At 36.8% G+C, this 18,527-nt stretch overlaps 1 protein-coding gene across 6 annotated transcripts in view; it reads right to left on the minus strand.

The window, feature by feature from the left end:
* The window catches only part of KDM6A (lysine demethylase 6A), a 201,505-nt gene that overhangs the window by 84,902 nt on the left and 98,076 nt on the right, over positions 1-18,527 (minus strand). For all 6 annotated transcript variants that reach the window (XM_033106079.1, XM_033106096.1, XM_033106107.1 and 3 more), the window contains exon 6: positions 12,697-12,817. In XM_033106079.1, coding sequence (XP_032961970.1) covers positions 12,697-12,817 — 121 coding nt within the window. The remainder of the gene's footprint in view (positions 1-12,696; positions 12,818-18,527) is intronic.

An 18,527-nucleotide genomic window follows, 5' to 3' on the forward strand; every position in this document is an offset into this window, starting at 1 on the left:
ATTTCAAAGATTACAGATATGGTTTCTAAAAGGAAGTATATACATTATCATGCCTTTACTTATTCCTTCTGCCTTACTATTTTGGCATTTAAAAAAAAGGGAAAAAAATCAATACAATTGCTGAGTCTGTAACAGATATAAAATCAAAGGAGACACCTGGAAATGAAGAAGTTCCTGGAGAAGAGTAAAGTAAAAGGACAATGGAAATATTTTTTCACTCAGAAATTTCATGTCACATGTAACAATAAAGGAGGAGACAAGCTGAATGAACTCGTGTACATGGGCATTAGGAGAAAATAACTGTACTGTCAGTTTGTATAGAAAAAAATCTGTTAAGACATGATAAATAAAACTAGCCTTTCTCTTTTTTTTCAGTATTTCCAGCCCATTCTACAAGAGGCATTTTATCATTTTATAGCCCCTTCTATTTATCCATTCAAGAAACACTAACCACCTGGTAAAATGCCAAGCTAACAAACAAGTCTCATTTGCGATCAACCCATTTCCTTTGAATTGTCTATGGAATACTTATCTTCATAATCCTTTCATACTGTGTTTCCCCGAAAATAAGACCCAGACAGACAATCAGCTCTAATGTGTCTTTTGGAGCAAAAATTAATGTAAGACCCCATCTTCTATTATAGTTAAATAAGGCCGGGTCTTATATTATAGTTAAGTAAGACCAGGTCTTACATTAATTTTTGCTCCAAAAGACACATTAAAGCTGATTGTCCGGTTAGGTCTTATTTTCGAGGAAACACAGCAGTAATCCCTTCAACCAGCACATCATCCTCAAATACCAAATTATAAGAGAACTTATATTGGTATACCAACAAACTGTCCACAGGTTCCCTTAAAAGACCCACCATCTTTAAAAAACCAAAAAGTTCTAATGTGGACATATTTTAGGGAAACTTAGATAAGTAAATATTAGGGAGAATTTCTATATGATACTCATTCAATGAAACAGATGCACTGACATTAATTGACTAAATAATGTGGGTGTTATTTTGCATTTATTAGCTTCACAGGAAGGGAAATAATTTTAACAGTCTGCCAAGATGTAAAAATTAGAGGAATTATATAAGACTCCTTGTCAAAATTAGTGTACTTTTACTGAAGTAAGGACAGCACACTGCCTCAAATATGTAACAAATGTGATTATTATTATCATTAAAAAGTAATGAGGACGTCATAGGAATAGCGGCAGCAGGACAGACTTTTTGAGTACTCCTCCAGATCTTATCACAAACAGGACATCTATAACCCATCAAAGGACTCTCCTCTCAACACGAAGAACAGCTAAGAGATTCCTGCAAGGATTACTTGAAGGTGGGCAAATCGGGAGAGCAGGGGGAAGAGGAAAGGGAGCTGAATGGAGACACAGCCACATCCACAGCTGTGGAGACGCTGCTGGCATCCACTGCTACAGAGACAAAGGGGATCCCACAACTGAAGAGAACACAAAAGCCAGGAGGTGTGGGCTATCTGCCTGCATCTCACACCTAATCTCTCCCACCCAGGGGGCAGCATATCCAGCATTTGAGGCAGTAACCTCAGCTGAGACCTCCACTTGGGCCCTAGGACTGACAAAGGAAACAAACTCCACACCTGGGACCCTCCCACCACTCTTCCAATCCTACCCCCACACCTCCAGAGACTTAAATCCGCCCCTGAATTGAGGAGTAGTGTCAGATTACAGAGGCGCCTTAGTGCTCAGGCTCTGGGAAGACCTGTGCAGCTCTGAACCAGGGAAGAGTCTGCGAAGAGTGTGACTTTTGCTGGGCTAGGAGAGAAGAGACTCCTCCACCCCCAGCCACCACCTTTTCTGGCCTGCAGGAAGAGTGTGACACGGCTGGGCTGGGAGAGAGAAGATCCCTCCATCCCCAACCCCCACCCTTTCTGGCATGCCTAGGGCAGGGAAATTACAACTGCAGAGGCACTCCCAGGGATCAGCAGTAGGCAGCAGACTCAGCTCTGGGCTTTCAGCAGCTCAGAAATCTCCTGCCCGCCACACACACACACACACACACACACACACAAACACACACACACGCGGAAGAAATGCCCTGCCCGCCACACACACACACACACACACACACACACACACACACGGAAGAAATGCCCTAAAACTCAGGAGAACTGGACACAGGGCTGGTGGTGCTACTCTCCGTGCGCATATGTGCAGGCAAGGGCAGAAACTGCACTGACTTTGCAGAAACTACCATCCAGAACCCTCAGCCCCACTCATCTAACTCTGCAGTCCCAAGGTCACTCTGGGCACCAGGTGAACGGCTCGGTCTGCACAATACGCAGAGGACTCTTTGGTACAGCAGAGGACAACCTGGAGATTACTTCATGGGCGTAAGCCAAGACTGGCACTGCTTTTTTTCTTTGGTTTTTATATCTTTGATATCTTTGCCTGTGTTGAGTGGGGGTTATAGGTTGTTTTTACATGTGAATGTATTTGATTTTTTCTTTGTTGTTGTTCTTGTGCTTGGTGATTTTCTTTGTTCTGAAATTGCCCTACCAGGGCCCAGCATAAGAGGCACAAGATTCAACACACCCAGAGGCCAACTCCAGACCAAACTAGAGTACTACCGGGTTTGACCTACAAGTGACACCCAAAGGGAATTCTCTACAGGCACAAGAGCCCATAGAGGCCAAACCTCATTTAAGTGGTCAACCCTCACACAGCAGAACGCCGTGCGGTGGGCAGAGCCAAGTCTCACAATGACTCAGCCTAGGAGTCAACCCCACCTACTCACAAGCTAGAAGCAATTAAAGATCTTCTTTAACAGGACAATATACACAACACAAGAGTCACCTTTGGAGCACACGCAGAGGAGAAGGAGGAAGTGGTGCAAGTCAAATATAAAGGACACATACTATATAAGGTAACCCAGCAAGAACTAAGAACCCCAGGGGATCTACCTAACACATCAAAGCAAAACACTGAGAGTCAGCCAGAATGGGGAAACAAAGAAACATGTCCCAAATAAAAGAACAGAAAAAAACCTCCAGAAATGGAACTAAATGAAACAGAGATAACCAACCTATCAGAGACAGAGTTCAGAACACTGATGATAAGAATTTTTAAGGAGCTTAGAGATGACATAAAGAAGGATAGAGAAATCATAATGAACAACCAGTTAGAAATAAAGAACACAATCACCGAAATAAAGAAGTCACTTGAAGGAATTAACAGCAGGTTAGATGAAGCAGAGCAGAGGATCGAATCAGCAACTTAGAAGACAAAAGAAAAAAAAAGAAAAAAAGAAAAAAGAATAAAAAACAATGAAGACTGTTTAAGAGACCTCTGGGATAACATCAAACGCAACAACATGCGTTATCAGAGGAGTACCACAAAGTAAAGAGAGGAAGCAAGGGATTGAGACATATTTGAAGTAATAATGTCCGAAAACTTCCCTAACCTGATGAAGGAAACCAACATACAAGCCCAGGAAGTGCAGAGAATTCCAACCAGGATAAACCCAAAGAGGCCCACACCAAGACACATTATAGTTAAAATGGCAAAGCTTAAAGACAAAGAGAGAATCCTAAAAGCAGCAAGAGAAAGACAGAGGGTTACATACAAGGGAACTCCCATAAGACTATCAAATGACTTTTCTACAGAAACACTGCAGGCCAGGAGGAAGCCGCAGGAGATACTCAAAGTGATGGAAAACAAAGGCCTACAATCTAGATTGCTTTATCCAGCAAGGCTATCATTTAAAATTGAAGGAGAGACAAAGAGCTTCCCAGAAAAGAATAAGCTAAAGGAATTTATTACCACCAAGCCAGCATTGCAAGAAATATTAAAAGGACTTGTATAAACAGAAGATGAAAAGAATCTTAGTACAAATTTTAAAACTGGCAATAACTATGTACCTATCAATAATCACTTTAAATGTAAACGGATTAAATGCTCCAATCAAGAGACATAGGGTAGCTGAGTGGATAAGAAAGCAAGACCCTTGTATATGCTGTATACAAGAGACTCACCTCAGAACAAAACATTCAAAAAAAGAATTATCACTTATTCTCCTCAAGATGTTCCAAAAAATCCAGAAGAAGGGAAGGGACCCAAACACTTTTTACGAGGCCACTATAACCCTGATCCCAAAATCAGACAAAGACACCAAAAAAAAAAAAAAACTACAGGCAGATATCTCTAATGAACATAGATGCAAAAATCCTCAACAAAATATTAGCGAACAGAATTCAGCAATACATTAAAAAGATCATACGCCATGATCAAGTGGGATTCATCCCTGGTATGCAAGGGTGGTTCAACATCCGCAAATCAATTAATGTGATACACCACATTAACAAAACGAAAAATAAAAATCACATGATCATATCAATAGATGCAGAAAAAGAAACTGACAAAATCCAGCAGCCATTTATGATAAAAACCATTAAGAAAGTGGGAATAGAGGGATCATATCTCAACATAATAAAGGCCATATATGACAAACCCACAGCTAACATCATACTCAATGGGGAAAAGCTAAAACCATTCCCCTTAAGATCAGGAACAAGAGAAGGTTGGTTGCCCACTTTCTCCACTTCTATTCAACATAGTGCTGGAAGTTCTAGCCACAGCAATCAGACAAGAAAAAGAAATAAAAGGCATCCAAATTGGTAAGGAGGAAGTAAAATGGTCATTATATGCAGATGACATGATACTATATATAGAGAACTCTAAAGACTCCACCAAGAAGCTATTAGAGCTGATAGATGAATTTAGTACAGTAGCAGGATACAAACTTAATATTCAGAAATCAGTTGCATTTGTATATACCAATAATAAAACATCAGAAGGAGAAATTAAAAAAACAATCCCATTTACAATCGCTCCAAAGACTATAAAATACCTGGGAATAAATTTAACCAAAGAAGTAAAAGATCTGTACTCAGAAAATTATAAGACACTGAAGAAAGAAATGAAAGAAGATACAAATAGATGGAAACACATCCCATGTTCATGGATAGGAAGAATTAATATAGTTAAAATGTCCATACTGCCTAAGGCAATATACATATTCAACGCACTTCCTATCAAACGACCAACGACGTTTTCCACAGAAATAGAACATATAAGCCTAAAATTTATAGGGAACCATAAAAGACCCCGGATAGCCTCAGCAATCTTGAGAAATAAGAACAAAGTGAGAAGTATAACGATACCTGACATCAAATTATACTACAAGGCTACAGTAATCAAAACAGCATGGTACTGGCATAAAAACAGACACATAGATCAATGGAACAGAAGAGAGTGCAGAAATAAATCCATGCCTATATGGCCATTTAATCTATGACAATGGAAGCAAGAATGTACGATGGAGTAAAGACAGTCTATTCAATAAATGGTATTGGGAAACCTGGACAGACACATGCAAAAAAATGAAGCTGGACCACCTCCTTACACCATATACAAAAATAAATTCAAAATGGCTTAAAGACTTAAATGTAAGATCTGAAACTATAAAATTCCTAGAAGAAAATATAGGAAGAAACTTCTCAGACATTACCCGGAGTAAGATTTTTACTGATATATCCCCTCGCGTGAGGGAAGTAAGAGAAAAAATAAACCTGTGGGATTACATCAAACTAAAAAGTTTTTTCACAGCAAAGGAAACCACCAATAAAATAAAAAGGGGATCCTACTGAATGGGAAAAGATATTTGCCAATGATATATCTGATAAGAGGTTAATATCACAAATTTATAAAAAACTCAGTCAACTCAGCTCCAAAAAAACAAACAACCCAATTAAAAAAATGGACAGAGGCCATGAAGAGACATTTTTCTAAAAAGGACATACAGATGGCAAACAGACATACGAAGAAATGCTCAATCTCACTCACTAACCATCAGAGAAATGCAAATAAGAACCACAATGAGATACCACCTCACCCCGGTCAAAATGGCTATCATCAACAAATCAACAAACAACAAGTGCTGGCGTGCATGTGGAGAAAAGGGAACGAACGCTTGTGCACTGTTGGTGGGATTGCAGATTGGTGCAGCCACTATGGAAAACAATATGGAGGTATCTCAAAAATCTGAAAATGGAACTACGTTATGATCCAGCAATTCCACTCCTAGGTATCTATCCGGAGAAATCCAAAACTCCAATTCAAAAATCTTTATGCACCCCTATGTTTATTGCAGCACTATACACAATAGCCAAGACATGGAAACAACCGAAATGCCCATCGGAAGACGATTGGATTAAGAAACTGTGGTACATTTATACAATGGAGTATTACGCAGCCATAAAGAAGAAAGAAATCTTACCACTTGCAACAACATGGATGGACCTAGAGAACATTATGTTAAGTGAAATAAGCCAGACAGAGATAGACAAATACCATATGATCTCACCTATATGTGGAATCTAAAGAAGAGAATAAGTGAATGAACTAATCAAAAACAGACATAGAGGAGACATAGAGGAAAAACTCAGGGTTGGTAGATGGGAGGGGGGGTGGGGATAGAGGAGAAGGTGAGGGGTTTAGAAAGCAGTCAGTAACCACAAGATTGCTACGGCGTTACGAAAGTCAATTTGGGGAATGTAATCAATAATGTTGTAAAGATTTTGTAGGGTATCTGATAGACACTTGTTTCATTAAGGAGACCACCTCTGGGATGATGTAAATGTCTGATCACTGCAGTGTACACCTGAAGCTGAAGCTGAACTATAATGAATGTCAACTACAAGTTTATATATATATGTGTGTGTGTGTATATATATATATATATATATGTATATGTATACACTTATAAGAAGCAGAGTACAACATTAGGAATAGAGACAGTGGAAATGTAATGGCTCTGTGCGAGGTCAGAGGGATAGTGGATGGGGGGAAGGGGGTTGACACAGTGTGAGGGATATAAATGATAAACGTCTAGGGATTACTTTGTGTTGTGCACATGAAACTAATAAAGAAACCTAAAAAAAAAAAAAAAAGTAATAAAATAAAAATTCTGAATTAATTTTATGGAGTTAATTAGGTGACTAAACCCACCTGGGAAGATATCCGAAGCAGGGAAGAAAACAACAAATATCATGTAGAAATGTCACCCTGAAATGGACTATGGTTCAGATAATATTAAACTAGTTAATAAATCAGGAATTGGTGGGGTGGCCAGATGGCTCAGTTGGTTAGAGTGCAAGCTCTCAACAACAAGGCTGCCAGTTCAATTCCCGCATGGGATGGTGGGCCGCGCACCCTGAAACTAAAGATTGAAAACAGTGACTGGACTTGGAGCTGAGCTGCGCCCTCCACAACTAGACTGAAGGACAATGACTTGGAGCTGATGAGCCCTGGAGAAACACACTGTTCCCCTATACAAATTTATTAAAAAAAAAAAAAAAAGAATTGGTACCTCCACCACTCACTAACCACATGAAACCTCATTAGCCAATTTCATGGAAAAATAAGACCATATGATTAAAAAGTAAGCTGGGCACTAACTAAACATTTCTAAGGATGGGCAAAGTAACAAAATACAAGCATTATTTTCACAAACAGTATCTACACTGACACCAAATCAGAAGAATTTTAAATATGGTAGATATGATTTATAAACTGAGAACTAAAAAGGAAGGGTTGAAAATTGTTGTTTGTCAGATACTTCCATATATATCTTGTTTAATCATTACAACAATCTTGTGGGGTGGGTACAGTTATTCCAGTCCTAAAGACACAAAGACGATCAGAAGAGTTAGGCTTGTTGCCCAAGGTCACACAATTAGTTACGTGGTAGGGTCAAATTTTAAAACTAAATTTGCTTGCTCTGAAAGCTGTTTACATAGTACCGAAACAGATCAGAGAGACATTTTGGGAGAAATGTTATTACCAGAGATAGAAATAAAACAGGAGGCCCTGGAATGTATTTCATGTGTGGGTGAAAAGAAGGATCTATTTGAAAATAAACTGTACTTAATTTAAGTATTTTACCATCTAAAACATACTGTATAGGCAATATCACCCTCTTTGGGCAGAGGGAAAGGAAATGAGGTAGAGAAACCTAATCTGTAATGTACAGATTGCTCATACCACCCCTACACCAAAATTCTCTTTACCAACCCTTTACTCCTCCGTTAGATAGGAGCAGTGTATTTAAGGAATTGAGCCCTGCTCAGAAACTGGGCATAACTGGTCTAAGAGTAACCACATCTTTGATAAGAAATTGAGAATGGCCACGTGGCCTCTTTCTAGCCAATAAGATACAAAGTAAGGTATTCCTGAAAAGATCAAAGGAAGTCAGGATCTTTCTCTATGAAATGATTACCAGACATTTATTGAGCACCTATTACTGTGTTTCCCTGAAAATAAGACCTAACTGGAAAAAAAGCCCTAGCATGATTTTTCAGGATGACATCCCCTGAACATAAGCCCTAATTCGACTTTTGGAGCAAAACTTAATATAAGACCCGGTCTTATTTTCGGGAAAACATGGTAAAAGCCAGTACTATACTAAGCATCTATGCCACTACCCTACAATATCTTTCCATATGAGACATGAAAAAGATATTTCACTTTCATTGTACCGGGCAACAGACTTAAAAATAAGCCAACACAGAACAGAGAAGAAAATGAATACTTGATGAAATCTTGGATCAGTTCAATCAACCAATCCTGAAGACTGGCCTTCACACTACAGGAGCTACTCTTTTGGTTGTTTTTACTTTAACCAGCTTGTGTTGAAGTTTCTGAGTTTGCAGGCCAAAGCATCAAATACCAATACTTTCTGCTAAAAAAGAGTTTCATATAGTGGAAAAGTCATCAGAAGTTCCACATCTATCTATATGAAGATCAAGTAGTAGCCATAGTCAGTCGTTAGGAAAATTAGAAGCCAGGTAAAGGGAAAGGGGAATATCATTCCTTCTGATTCCTCCTACTTCATGAACACTAAATGCTCAGCACTTATAGTAATATATGGAAATACCATCTCCTGCTCAACTAAAAATGTTGATGCCTAAAATTCTCCTGAAAATAAACAAGGAATACTGGAGAAAAAAGCCTTAAAAAGCCAATATCAAGGTGAGATAAAAATCATGGGCGGCCGGATGGCTCAGTTGGTTAAAGGGTTGCCGGTTCGATTCCCACATGGGCCAGTGAGCTGCACCCTCCACAACTAGACTGAAGACAACAAACTGCCACTGAGCTTCCAGAGGGGCGACCGGGTGGCTCAGTTGGTTAGAGTGCGAGCTCTCAACAACAAGGTTGCCGGTTCAATTCCCGCATGGGATGGTGGGCTGCAACCCCTGCAACTAAGATTGAAAACAGCGACTGGACTTGGAGCTGAGCTGCACCCTCCACAACTAAATTGAAGGAGAATGACTTGGAGCTGATGGGCCCTGGAAAAAACAGACTGTTCCCCAATACTCCCCAATAAAAAGTTTTAAAAAAAGATGAGATAAAAATCAAATGAAACCTTTTCATTACGGGGAAGACAAGTATCAAGGACTCCTAAAATTCTTTTCTATGTTCATACAAATGAAATAAACATCAGAATGATATAAAATGTTTTAAATAAATGGAAAAAAGGCCCAAAACAAGAAGACTGCACTTACTTAAGGCAATTTTGCTAAAATCGCTGACTTGAAGGTTTGGTTAGTCTTCAACTATGCCTGAACAAATCAGTTATATACAGTAAGGTTTCTGTTGAACATGAATAAGCAGGAATACTTTCAGTTAGCCGTGGAACACTGTCCAACACTGTTTCTCCTGATTAAAGGGGATTTTAAATAATGACACCTTCATGGAAACAGCTTTGCATGCATAGAATTAAGATACCACTGTACCAATATTCAGAGATATCAACATTCCATAATTAAGGAAGGACATACCTGATTACTTTTTTCCACACAAATACGAGGTAAGACAATTCAGTTTGTGAACTCATCCTAAAAAAAAAAGTGCTACCGTGTTTCCCCGAAAATAAGACCTAGCTAGACATCAGCTCTAATGCGTCTTTTGGAGCAAAAATTAATATAAGACCCAGTCTTATTTTAATATAAGACCAGGTCTGATATAAGATCGGGTATAATGTAATATCATAAATATAATATCATAAATATAATACAAAATATAATATAATATAATATAATATAATATAATATAATATAATATAATATAATATAATATAATAAAATTTTTGCTCCAAAATATGCACTAGAGCTGATGGTCGGGCTAGGTCTTATTTTCGGGGAAACACAGTACATACCTCATTGCTGAATATCACTATGGTCACTTTCGAAGTACTCCCCTTGGGAAGCTATGCACCGATGCCAGCTCCTAGTCTACCCTTCAAAGCAATTTTGGAACTCTTTCTGGAATGGCCATCAGAGCTGCCATCGTATTACCCCTGATGTCCTGAAGGTCATCAAAATGTCTTCCTTTCAATATTTCCTTTATCTTCGGATAAAGAAAGAAGTCATTGGGGGCCAGATCAGCGGACTAGAGAGTGTGTTCCAATACAGTTATTTGTTTACTGGCTAAAAACTCCCTCACAGACAATGCTGTGTGACCTGGTACATTGTTGTGATGCAAGAACCATGAATTGTTGGCGAAAAGTTCAGGTCATTTAACTTTCTCACGCAGCCTTTTCAACACTTCCAAATAGTCAATTTGGTTAACTGTCCAGTTGGTACAAATTCAAAATGAATAATCCCTCTGATATCAAAAAAGGTTAGCAACACTGTTACAAGTTCCTGAACTTAATTGTCATACCTCGTATATTTCGTGAGCAACATTTGCCAAACTACTGCCCAAAACACTTTGTCAACACATAATAGGTATGTTGTAACAATATTGTAAAATACTCAAGTAAGTTTATTTTGTATTATAAGGCATTTTCGAGTCTTTGTTAGCTAACACACACTGCAAATGTCCAAGGAGGGTAAAATATGCAAGGGGACATAGTTGAACTTATTTTCCATTTCTAATCCACTCACATTCCATGGTATATAGTCTGAGAAATGCTGCTCTAAGCTTAAGGAAAACTGGTAACTTCCAGGCATTCCTTATTTATCCTCAGGGCCTATTCCTCAAGCACTTACCTTTGACAACTGTGTGACCTAAGTACTTCATAGTCTACTTGTTTTAGTGTTTGTGGTTGTATTTCTCTTTTTCTTACCATCAGCACTGTTCTCATAAACTCATGAAAGACAGAAACGTATTTGCATAATTGTCTACTTTGAAATTCTAGAACAATTCGACACTCTTAAATATTGTTTAAAAAAAACCTTCAGTAGTTTCTTATTAGTGGATTGAAATTACCTTATTTTGCTGTGTATAATGAGCACCTTTTTGCTGAAATTTATGAGGGAAAAATAGAATACGCATTATACACGGGTAGTACTAATTCCGTATATGTAAATGTTTTTAATTCTTTTATTTATGCTTATGAGTTAAAAACGTAACTCTAGAAATCAATAAAGATCCATATGCGAAATAATACCCTGGAATACTGATGATCGGTTTTGTTGATTTTACAACGAATTATGAAAAGTTCTTGGCCTCCTATGATGCGTAAATATCATAAATTTGTAAATTTGTTCCTGGTACATAAAAATTTCTTGTATTAATACATTGTATCTGTTCTTATGTTTTATAATTATTTGTTACATAAAATTTTTTGTACTATAATGTTAAAAATAAATGCTAAAATTCCTTTGTAATACAAAAAACAAGTACTTAAATGTAAACAAATAAAACTTGAATTAAAAAGTTAAAAGATTTTTTCCCCCCTGAAGTTTGGGCCAAAAATGTGGGTGCACATTATACACGGGAGCACATTATACATGGCAAAATACGGTATAACCTATGATACAGTCATTATTTATCATTCTTTATTTATCTCCTGTCCTTCAAAATCAAGATAATCTGCATGGGAGCTATTTAGAACATGGCAACCATTATAAATAGCCATAAATTCACAAAAGGTTACAACTTTTTTTCCTAGAACTTGTAATCCTTTCAAAAAGCAATGCTTTTGTCATGCAGAGAAGCACTATATTCATGAAAAGCCCAGTGAGACCTAAAATGATGGCAGACAGCACAAAAAGCTCAACGAAAAATTTGAGAAATATCACATTTCCATAGAAAGTTAAATAGTTAAATATTCAACCAACAATGTTTATACTCACAAACCAGTAGTATAAATGACTTTCAGAGAACACTTTTTAAAACAATTTAGATAAGACACATGCCCTACTGATAGAGGTAGAAAGATTTCTAGTTAGACTAATAGAAATAAATGGTCAATAATTCAGTCACAGATACTGTCCTTAGGTAGCTGCTTCTGACTTCTATGATGGCCAATCATTTATAATGGGGACGATTCAGATGTCCAAAATGAGACTGAAACCTTCACCCTTTCCTGATGACAGACCTCAATCAAAACTTTAAAAAACAAAGTTTACTGGTGCAATTAGTTGCCTATATCTTAGCATAATTGATTACTTTGTACCCTGAAACCCAACCTCATGTATCTTTCCAGTTCATAGCTGATAAACAGTTCTTTCACTTAAATTTTCAAATTTCCTTTTGACATGCCGATATAAATTCCAGTATTTCTCAATGCTCTAATATTTAACACACACACACACACACACACACCCAAAAAAAACCCACAAAAATAAAACATTGTATCTTGGAAAATACCAACCTACCTTTAAACTAGACTCATAGTCTGTGTTCACTTTGAACATAAGCCCAAGTCGTAAATGAATTTCCTTGGCTCGACAAAAGCTGGGATCAACATAAAGCACCTCCTGAAATGCTTTAATTGCCCTGAAAGAATATAGACATAAAATATCTTAACTTTTTAACACTTGCATGAATTTTTGCTTGGTAGCACAGACAAACTTCTGCTTTATGCAGTATTTTTCAAAGGAAATAACAGTTTTATAAAAATGATTTGAATGGTTTTCTTTTAAAAAGACTGGGATGGGGCACCTGTGTCTTTTACATATTCAATGTATATAATCTAACATAAAAGGGGAAAGGGAAGGTCAGTTGGGTTTATTCTCAGTTATTCAAATAATATTTAAAGCTTAAATTCTCAGTACAAATAACTGATTTCATTGTTTCTGGAATTTCCTAGGGGATAAAGGGGTAAGGCACATTGGATAGTTTTGTTTTTTAAGAGAGGAGAGATTAATACCGTTTCTAGTCTATTCCATAAAAATGTGTTTTAAAAAATTTATATTTTTATCTTTCATATGTAGGTTTACAACCCATTTGCACTTTATTTTTTATATGGTATGAGATAGAGGTCAGTTTTCATTTTTCTTTTTCCATACAGATGTCCAATAGTCCCTTGCATCATTTGTAGGAAAAACCACCTTCATCACAGCTCTGCAGTGCCACTTTGTCCTAAATCAAATGTCCGCATTTTTTTGAGTCTGTTTCTGGGTTCGCTATTATCATCATTTTCCATTGGTCTATCAGTCTATCTTTGCCCCAAATTCACATTTTATCTTTTGCAAAAGGTCTCGATTACCTGTATGACAACTAAGAGGGGGAGGAAGGGACACTTGTCACTGACTATATTTTTATATCACTTAACATGTGAGTGTATTACTCAAAACCAAATTGCTAAAGTTATGGAAAGAAAAAATGTCAACTGTGAATTTGGAAAATTATAATATCAGATATAATAGTATGTTAGACATCATTTTAAATCTCTCTACATGATTTAAGGCTTATCCTAAGTACAAGCTAATATATTATTTGCAAAGCCTTTTATCAACTATTCTCTGCCTCTACTTATCTCAAAGGTGACTGTTTAGAATTTCAGACGATTCCAAAACAAATGTCAGTCTTTTATACAAAAACTTCAAAATATCATACCACAAAGTAGAGCAAAACAATATACCCTATGTCATTAAGTAACTTCATTTTGATTCATGCATCATCGATTTCCCAAAAAAACTGTGGTTATATACATGTTTATTATAAAATTAAGAGCTCTAAAAGGTAATGTATATTGTGAGGGGTAGAGGGCTATAGGTCTGGCATTAATACCTTTACACCTGGTTAAATACTTTCTTCCTGAAGAAGAACTTGGCATCTATGTGTCAGATAGCTTCTTCTTCTTCTTTTTTTAATTAAAGTTTATTGGGGTGACAACCATTAGTAAAGTTACACAGATTTCAGGTGTACAATTCTGTAATACATCATCTGTATCTTACATTATGTGTTCACCACCCAGAGTCAGTAGATGGTTTCTTAAATGGGGTTATGTATTTTATATATTTATTTTTTTATTTTCTTTATTAGTTTCAGGTGTACAAAACAACATACTGATTAGACATTTACACGTCTCACAAAGTGATAACCCCAACAAATCCACTACCCATCTGATACCTTACAAAGATGTTACAATACCATTGGCCATACTCCCTATACTGTACTTTATATTCCATGACTATATACATATTGTGTGTGTGTGTGTGTGTGTGTGTGTGTGTGTGTGTGTATGCTACAGTTTGTATCTATTTTATTATCTGATGTGTATAGGCAGGAAAGGGGAGTCCAAGGCCAGACAGGAAAGAATTGGTGTTAATTACCCTTCTCAGTCAAAGGCAGCTTCCGATTTCTCTAAACCAGACTTCAAGATACTCATCTACAAACTGCTAAGAGGTTCTCTTTGTACTTTTCTCAAAGCTTTCTAATAGGAGGAGGCGCAGCTTCAGTCTCCATGTACTCTTGGTCATGTCTAGTGTTACCACTTTCTAATACAACAAGCAATTGTGTTGGGAGCAGGGGGTGAGGGAGTAGGGGCAGAGGTAGAGGAAGATACAACACACACACACGTTTGGGGATAGGCATAAGAAAGGTTAGAAAGGGAACAACTGCAGCAATAAATGATGCCAATTAAAACATGATGCAACTGGGGAAAAGCATGCAGAGGCTTTTGGAAGCTTCTGGGTGATAGCAATTTTTTTATTTCTTGACCCAAGTGATGGTTATGAATGCTTATTTTATAAATAACATGTTAAGATGTATACTTATGTTTATGTATTTTCTACTAAGTATGTTTTATTTTGTAATAAAAATTAAGGCTAATGCTTCATAAAGTCCTAATTAACCTTAGCGTATGATATGGGTCAGAAAACTAGGGTCAGACTAAGTAATGCCCACATGTGCCAATAAAAAACCCAGGCAGGCCTGAGTCAAAGACATCAATGGAGAAAAAAAAATGGAAATAGAAGGCAGGAAAGAAAGAAAAGAATAAAAGAAAAACAGTTTAAGGACAGGTGTGAGGAAGAGCAGAAGAACACAGAGCAGCAATAACAACACCTCGGGAGAAATATTTCTTACTCTGGGTCTCAGTTTCTATTTCCAGCTCTTTCCCTAACCCTACTTTTTGTAGATGTGTTTTACTGCATAGGTGCCTTTAGTATAGCAACCTTATCCACTTAGTGCACAATGTCATATAAGTGCAAAGAAATACGGGTTTAACTAGTTCTTCTATGTATGTTAACACACTGGAAATTTAAAAAAATTAACCTATAAGCAAAAAACACATGTTCCAACACACTAGTCTGGGCCACACTATGTTTACTCTTTAAGGACTATCAAAAGTGCCCATGACAGGTGTGGCCAAAGTTTCCCTCCAATTCAATACCTTGCAGATTCAGTCTTCAGTATCTCATTACTAGATTACCGAAATAGGCTCCCTAAGGACTGCTTTGCTCTGGCTCGCCTGCATCCTCAAACATGTAGCTCCTCTGCCTACTAACTATGATACTTTAAGCCAAATATCCATTCCCAGTTATGCCCTAATACTGCTCCTCCTCAGCTGTGAACTGGCTTATCTCAGGAATTTCCTTATGTTATTATGGCCCTTGTGGCTAGTTTCTCCTCAGGATGGTCTCTTCACCTGGAATATTTTCATTTCTCTGCTTCACCCAAAATCCACTATTCCACCTTCAAGACTCACCACCCAAACTCAACACCAACTATCTTTTGCTTAGCGTTAACTAGCTCTTAAGTCCATTCTATAATCAAATCATTTTATTTTCTACCTATTGGTATGCTGTCTCCACTTTTTCCAAGCAGACTGTTCCTCTTTTATTTTTAATTTTCTAAATAACACAGTAAAATATTAAGTTAAATGTTTGTGGATGCCATCAATTTTATAGTTGGAGTGTGTGTTTGGAGGGGGAACCACTTCACAGTCTCTTTACTAAACAGTTCCCCTCATCTTAACAAAATATATCTAAGTTCATTTTTATTTTATTTTCTAAACTTTTACCCATCTTTCTCTCCTGTGAGTTTCTTCAGTTTTTCCCACCCCGAGGGAAAAAAGGAAAAGAGAAGGAAAAAAGCATAAGAGTGTGCGTTTGTGTGTACATGTGCGCATTTCGGAGGGAAAGTGTGTGTGGAGAAAATAGGTAACACTCAGACTACATTCTAATTTTAGTCAACATTTTATCACATTCATATCTCACTAAAGTATATGTAGCCAGAATATGATCTCCGTAGCACATGCTAAACACAAACACCAACACATGCAAATTCTGCTGACCTCAGTATCCTGATTGACAGAGAATTTCAGAATACCAGAAATGACTACCAAAAACTATAAAATACTTTTATGATACAATGCTTGGAAAGGTTTATAGTTTTCAACTATTAAAGCATATTCTCTACTGAAACAGAAAAGGTGCATATTGTTGTACGTGAGTATCACTGGCATTTTTCCTTAAAATCTAAAAGAATGTAGTTTTTTTCCTAACACCAAAATTATTTCTACAGATTTTCAGCTTACAATTTTTTGCACTTAATGTTTTGTTAACAATTTAACAATTTAAAAAAGAAATGATAGAAAGCTAAAACCTCAATAGCACCACCTATGAAAAACACATATGTGCTAAATTATATTTTAAAACAATGGTCATTTTTAACACTATTTCAAAAAAGTTATTTTAAAAAGCCTCCTTTAGAACTCTACTAAACTATACTAAAAATAATTATTAATATATTAGCTAAATGTCCCTAGCACAGTACATTTGGAAAGAGACATAATAAGTTCTCTGAGGCTAATAAAAGCTGAGTCTAGAGATTTCCCTCAGGGCTATCCGAAGGAATAAATGAACTAAATTCCACAAAATTTCATACCAATAAAAGAGAGAATATCCCAGCTCTAAGTCAGTAATAACACATACATACACAACAGATATACTTCCATAGATGTAGATATAATGTATATACAGAGGGTGCCAAAAAATGTATACACATTTTAAGAGAGGAAAAAACTGTATTAAAATTGTAATAATATACACTGATAACAAAAGATGAATACAAGTCATGTGTATATATCTATTTTTTTTAGCACCCCTGCTATACATATGGACATTCAGAGATTCACCTTTAAGTGACACAAATAGAAAGATTTGATGACGTAATCAAAAAGACAGGTAAAATTTTTTTTAAAGGTGGAGAGGGAAGCAAAAGGCAGGCCAAACAGATGGTACGAACAAAGTTATATAGGTAAAAACTGTTCAAGATGTTTTCAAGGAAATGCTAATACAGTGTGACTGACACAAAGAATGTACTTAGGGGAGCAGTTAAAGCTAAAAGGATCATTTGAGGTTGAATCAGAGAGGATCTTAAACGTGAGGCTAAGTTAGAAATATTCACACTGACATTTGCTAATGTATTACCTCTTGGCTCTTTTGCCCTCCTCTAGCCAGTCTTCATTTCATCACTCTAGACAGGATACTTTTTTCCCTTCCCTACTGCAAGATTTATGTTTTATCCATAATTTCCCTGAAGCTTAGTCTAAGCCCTTCCAAATTCTCTCTGCCAATGTATTTGTCAATGGTAAGCATAACTTTACCAAAACTGCCTTATTTATCTGTTACTTTTTTCAAAAGAGAAGTGTACATAAAAGTCAATACATATTAACATGAACTGTTTTATTTTAATAGAACCATACTTAACCTTTTGATCTAAGAGCATTTGCTTGCATTATGATAGCTGAAAAATATATATTAAATATTAAGTTTTTGCCAGATTCCATGCTACACAAGCCTCAGGACCAATGGTACCAACTCACTACATTAGGTTTACAATTGCACCCAAAACAGTGACTACACAGAAGAGCAGAGATTCCTACACTCCTAAGAACACTTGTGATTGGTACAATGCCAGAGAAATTAATCCTAAAGAAACTTCACTTGTAACGTGTTAACATTTCTGTCTTTTTTAATCCACCTCTACCTCATTCCCTTTTCCGTGTCAACATAACAATAATCACAACCTTTCCTTACCAGGCCTATCAATTATATTGGGGAGCTTAATTTCCAAAATCCTACGCCTCTAACACAGAATTGTTTATCTCTTAGATTTGCCACCACAAAGTCATTCTGATATTGATCAACAGGAATACAAAGATTACAGGCTAGAGGTAGGACTGATAAGGATTTCTTGGGGGTGGGGAGGGGACAGGACGATGACATAATTAGGAAATTTAGCTATGAATTGGAAT

The sequence above is a fragment of the Rhinolophus ferrumequinum genome, chromosome X (genome assembly GCF_004115265.2).
Source record: "Rhinolophus ferrumequinum isolate MPI-CBG mRhiFer1 chromosome X, mRhiFer1_v1.p, whole genome shotgun sequence".
NCBI classification, from domain to species: domain Eukaryota; kingdom Metazoa; phylum Chordata; class Mammalia; order Chiroptera; family Rhinolophidae; genus Rhinolophus; species Rhinolophus ferrumequinum.